The 6,000-nt window shown below is 50.9% G+C and overlaps 1 protein-coding gene across 1 annotated transcript in view; it reads right to left on the bottom strand.

Moving 5' to 3' along the window:
- LOC116890734 (stimulated by retinoic acid gene 6 protein-like) overlaps window positions 1-5,746 on the bottom strand; it is a 40,245-nt gene extending 34,499 nt beyond the window's left edge. The window contains exon 1 of the mRNA XM_032891193.1: window positions 5,410-5,746. Coding sequence (XP_032747084.1) covers window positions 5,410-5,429 — 20 coding nt within the window. The 5' untranslated portion in view covers window positions 5,430-5,746. The remainder of the gene's footprint in view (window positions 1-5,409) is intronic.
- Window positions 5,747-6,000: the final 254 nt, after the last annotated feature.

Consider the following 6,000-nt stretch of genomic DNA (forward strand, 5'->3'; position numbering starts at 1 on the left):
AAAGGAAAGAAAATACATTTGTTCCCGTGTTTTCTGTAGAAACTATTTGCAGTAGCTAAGATGGGGAAGCAGCTGAGGTGTCCACTAATGGATAAAGAAAATGTGGTACGTGTTTGTAAAATGGAATATTACTCGGTTATAAAAAATGATGAAAACCTTTCATTTGCAACAACAGGAACGAGTCTGTACCTATCAGGATGAGTGAAATAAGACAGACAGACAGCAAATACACTTAAAAAAAAAAAAAAAAAAAACGAGTCTCACAGAAGTCTGGAGGCCAGGACGGAGGAAGAGAGGCCTGGGATACAGCCACAGAAGAGGGCTGAGGTCTAGTGTTCCGAAGTACAAAGGGTGGTCACACTCAGCAGTAACGTATTGGGTGCTTCCAGGGAGCTAGAAGGGAGGACTGAGCCTGCTCCCCATGCAAAGAACGGAGCAGTGCTCGAGACAACTGATGGCTCGTGGCCCAGCTCTGGTCTCTACACAGGGTTTGAGCATGGGGATGTGTTGTGTGACACCCATAAGTATTTGCTGATAGTATATGTCAGCAGAGCAGTTCAGATCAAAGCCGACAGTCAGGTGTAAGGTGCACCTGCAGGACAGTCGGAAATTCAAGGCTGTCCTCAGAACACAGGGCAGCCTGGGATACAGGACACCTGAAAAATTTTTAAAGCTAACAATAAAAACCCTTACGCTCAGCTAGTACTGAGATGAAAGGAGAAGTCACCTGACATTTTAGACTGGGAGCCCCTGGAAGGAGCTACCAGAGGTGCTGAGGGCTGAGAGGGGATGGTTCCTTCTTAACCTTCATTTTACCGGGATCCCACGGCAGACAGCGTGAGGACACTGAGCACCACTTGATCTTCTGCCACGAACCTCTCTGGGGGCAGTAATTCCACTTCTGGGAAATGTACTTCCAGAAAGTACAAGCCAAGGATGGCGGAGAAGCTCCTAGAGATGTGAACTAGAATGCAGACTCTCTGTTCTCTCTGGGTCTCTGTCTCTGTTTCTCTGCATCACCCTCCTTCTCTCTCTCTCTCTCCCCCTTCCCTTCTCATCCCTCCCAACCATGTCCTAATTCATAATTTAATCTTTTGCAGGTTAGGTAGCATTAGCCTCTTTTTAAAGTAAGGAACCGGAACTGGGGTGGGTATCAGTTCCTGGTTGACAGGCTCCTTCTAGAGGCTAGCATCCAGAGAGAGGTGGTGATCAGGGTCGTTCCATGGGCAGCAAAAAGAATGGTCCCCGGTCCAGTGTAGAGGAAGTCATGGAAGAGGTACCAGATGCATGCAGGGTGTCTGCACGGGACTCGGCGTACACCCGGTGCTGGGACGCCCATGAATCCACCAACTCTGGTCTTGGAGGGTTGAGCTGGACACAGGTGTTGCCAAGGCTGGCTTGAGTCTGTTTCGTAGGGGTCAGCTGTCACAATGAGGAACACTGCAGGGCAGTTGTTAAATGCCATTGTCAAAAATTAAATATAGAAAAAATTAAAGAAGTTGCATTAAAGGCAAAAGCGATAAAGACTGGAGAGTGCCTCATCTGTAGCATGGCTACTGCCTTCCTCAATCCTCTACCACTGTGAATCCCATCCACTCAGGAATCCAAGCCCATGTAAGGCTGCTTTAGATTTAGGTGTGGAGTTGGGTTTTGGGTTTTTGGGGGTTTTTTTGGGGGGGGACGTTGAGAATCTACTCTACGGCCCGGGCTAGCCTCTAACTTGAGGTTCACCTCGAAGCTCTGGGCTCCCCATTCTCAGTTCCTCCTCTGCTATGGTCAGCTCTCAGTATAAACAGAATGTCTCCAGCTGGGCACCTACACCTCTGAACAAAGAGAGCTGAGGGGCAGAGCAGGGATTCCTGGGAATTTGAGAGCAACCTAGGCTGTATTTTGCATTTGATGCTAGTCGGGGCTCCAGAGTGAGAATGTCTTCAATGATTGAAGAGAAACACAGGAGGAAGAGAAGGAGGAGGAGAAAGAGAAGGAAGAGAAGGAAAAGAAGAGGAAAGTTAGTTAATTACCTAGTTAGTTACTTAGTTGCTTAGCTTACTTTGTTAGTTACTTTGTTAGCTAACTTTGTTAGTTACTTAGTTAATTTTATATTTGGAGAGTTGAGGGGATTCCGGAGGCTGAGCAGCTTCCCAGACCCCAGAGCACCTGGCCAACTCTCCCGGCACCCTTCCTCCCAGAATCAGCCCTCTGGGCCCTCCCCTCCTCTGCCCAGTGAGTCACTGTCACAGGGCTACAAAGTCTGGCCTCTCTGCCCTGGGCCCCTTGCCATACGCTGGGTGGCGTGGAGATCAGTCCCTCACTTTGTTAACCAATAGCCAGGGTGGCTCTCTCTGGCCTCACGACCAGCCCAGCAACGTGGCCCACGGCAGGACGCCTCTGTTTAGATGTCCTAGCTGCCCCCTTGAGCTGCCAGCCTCTTCTATCAAAGAAGTCCCAAGAGGAGGAAAACCCTGTGACACCCCAGTTCTGCTGTGGTTGCTGGGATCCTGGGGCTCAGAGACCCTCTGCTCTCAGCTGGTCACTGGGGAACAACCCCTAAGAATCAGGACAGAGATTCCAGGGCCCCACACGCACATTCTGCTTCCATTCTGTTTTCTCCCTGGCCCCTTCTCTTCTCTGTGTGCAGACGTCTGTTCTCTTACGTCCATCTCTCTACTTGTTCTATTTCCTGGCCGGGCATGGCCAGCTCCTGGCTGCTGCCTTTCCTTAGGGAACATGCGTGACTTTTTTTATGTGTCTCTGAAAAGCTCAGAGCAGCCATCATGAAAAACTAAAACGGGCAACTGAAGAAGAAAGGGATCTGTTTCTACTCCCTGCCATTCTGTTTAAAGGTTTATTTTACCAGAGAGATGGCTCATGGTTAAGAGCCCTGACTGCTTTGGGGGAGGATCTAGGTTTGACTCCTAGCATCCATGTGGATGCTCATAACCATTTGTAACTCTAGTTCCAGGGGATCTGACATTCTCTCAAGTTATAAAATAGTTTATAATGTGTGTGTGTGTGTGTGTGTGTGTGTGTGTGTGTGTGTGTACACATATGTGTGCCCACGGAGGCCATAAGAGAATTTAGAGCCCTGGGAGCTGGAGTTACAGATAGATGTGAGACACTAGACATGGGTGTTAGGAACCAAACCTAGGTCCGGTGCAAGAGAGGGATGTGCTCCTAACCACTGAGCTATCTCCCCAGACCTTCCCTACCATCTGCCCACACAGTGATGCTTACCTTCATGCCCTTCCACCAAACGGGGGCATCAGCAAAGAGGACCTTTCACCTTATGCTGGGTGTTGTGGGGAAACGCTTCTAGCTCCTTTCCCTCTAGCCCCTTCCACAGCCCCACAATGTCTTTCAGGGAAGCCGAGGAAAAGCCCAAAGTGGCCCTGGGGAACAGAGCCAAAGGTCCAACATGTCTAAACCTTTCCAAATGGGAAACATATTCCCACACTTGGATGTGAAGATTCTGAGGGAGTTTTGTAGCCAAGGTCCTTGGAGGTGAAAAGACCCCGAGTTCTAGGCTTGGGAAAAACAAAACAAAACAAAACCTAAGCTCAGGCTTGAGCCTCCCTATGAGAAGGGCCCAATCAGCCAGGCCACAGCCGAGCAGAGGTTACTGCTTGAGGGAGGCTCTTAGGACTGCAAGAAGATGGAGGGGGCAGTGCAACTGGCACAGAGTGGACTGAGTCCCCTCAGCACAGCCACACCAGTCGCCTTCCCCCTGGAGAGCTCTTTCTGAGTGTCCCACGGAGCCACAGGCCAGCCTGTCCCTCTAACTATCTCATCCTCTGAAGTCCTCATGGCGGGAGCGGTGGCTCCACAGGCCACATCACGGATCCCGAGCGACTCTGACTGTCTTCTCCGTCCTGTGGAATCCATTCAGCTTGTCCATGCTTGCAGCCCAGGCTAGCATCATCTTCACTAAGACCACACAGTAGTCTTCTGCCCCATCTCTGCCCCATCCTCCATGAGAACCAGAGGGAACTTTCTAGAACCCACATCTTCCAGCATTTCTGGCACCAGGCATCTCCATCACCCCAGCCTCTCCTGCTTCCTCCTGGCCTCAGAGCCCACTGGAGAGAGAGGAACAGGTTCTCCTGGACTCTGCAGCATGCCATTCCCTTCCCCCACCCTCCAGAGATGCTCAGCCCTTCCATCTACCCATCCTCCTTTACTAGATGACTCCCATCATGCCCTCTCTGTCTCCATGGCTCCCTTCTCTCCTGTCCACTCGGGGTCCCTTAGCATTCTGGCCAGATCCTGGGACTCCAGAAGTCAGTGGGCCTGTTTTCCATTCCTGATCCCCACGTTCTCTCGGATCAGAGAGTCGCAATTCCTACCATCTGGGCAGGACTCCTCTCATCCTTCATCCCTTCCATTGCAGTTCCCCTCTGATGCTCTCAAGTTTGTGGGCTCACCCTCTCCTGTCAGAATGGCTATTCTCAGCAAGATGGCCGATACTGCTGAGGGCGGAGAGGAGAGGACTGTTGCACGCGCTGGGGGTCAATCAGCCTGACCATTGTGGGAGAGGGCATGGAGAGTCCTCGAAAAACTAAAAATGCAACCCCCTCACGATTCAACATTCCCACTAGCGAAGACACAGACCAAGGAAGTGAGAGTAGCATGTGAAAGCGATAACTTTGCTTACTATTCACAACAGCCGAAATATGACGTCTACCAGCAGGTCCAACTGCGGGTGAGGAGACAAAGAAAATATGGAGGGATACTGTTTAGACTCAAACAAAGACGGAATTAAAGACTGCCAACATGGAGGAATCCAGAGGGCATTACAGGAAGACGAGCCAGGGACAGAAAGACAAATATTGCATGGCATCACTCATTTAGGCCGACCAGAAAAGGCTGACGCATGCAAGGGCAGGGTGGGGCAGAACCTAGGAGGGAGGAGGAGGCCGGAGAGGGGCTGGCCACCACGAAAAGTTACAGTTATGAGGAAAAAGTGGGGTGACTGGAATTAACAATTGGCTACGTAGTTCACAACTGGGAGGGGCCGGGGAGAGGACTTTGTGTCTTATCACAAAGAAATGATAAATGTTTGAGGTCGGATCAGTGTATCATACACCTATCAAGACATCAAAGTGTACTCACTCTATAAATGTGGACAATTATAGAAAATCAGTTAAAAGGGGCGAGGAGGGATAGGGAGTTTTACACCAGAATAACAGGTGAAGAATAACATAGCATGGAACGACAGAGTCAGGATTCGGTCAGGAATCCTTACCTGGGCCATGCCCACTCACCAAGGCTCTGACTGAGGCGGAGGAAATCTACCATAGTTCTCCCTTTTCCTGCCTGCCTGCCTGCAGATTAGCCAGTCTGTGCCTTTCTCCTCCAACGTCAAGAGAGCTGGGAGGAGTGACCTGTCTCGGCTCAGCCTCTGCCACTCACCTTGCGCTGGCAGCAAGCATCTTGCTGAAGAAGGACTACCACTGTAGGTGGATGCTGCTGTCCCGGGGCTTCTCCGTTCCTCAGGAGCTATGATGGCTTCCCATGAGCTCATATTCTCCCCAGTTTGCTCTGTAGACCTAGACTCAGAGACGAGGCAAACATCCAGTCAAACATTTACCTGGGAGTGAAAGCAGGCGGCAGCCCTCTTCCTGGTTTCACAACACTTCTGGCTGCTCTGATTCTTAGTCCACAAGCACAGGCTCCTCTCTTCTGTTGCCGCTTCCTCGGCCTCGATGCTATTCCTTTCACATCCCCCCTAGCCCCCACCACCACCACAGCTGTGGTCCCAGGACCACCCACCCTCCAGCTGTCTGCAGAGGCTTTGCCTGGAAGCTGTGTGTGCCTTCAGCAGCTATAAAAATTATTATAGGTAATAAACTAGGACTCCAAGCCATAAACCAGGATGGCTGGCTTAGAGGTTCTCCTTGGACACTGGCAGCCAGCCTCTTGCTTGGAGAAGTGAGGGGAGACAGGTTTGAGATCAAACCCGACTCATGACAGAGCCTGCTAGCTGCCCATCCCTGAGCTCCC

The sequence above is a fragment of the Rattus rattus genome, chromosome 1 (assembly GCF_011064425.1).
Source record: "Rattus rattus isolate New Zealand chromosome 1, Rrattus_CSIRO_v1, whole genome shotgun sequence".
In the NCBI taxonomy this organism is placed as follows: domain Eukaryota; kingdom Metazoa; phylum Chordata; class Mammalia; order Rodentia; family Muridae; genus Rattus; species Rattus rattus.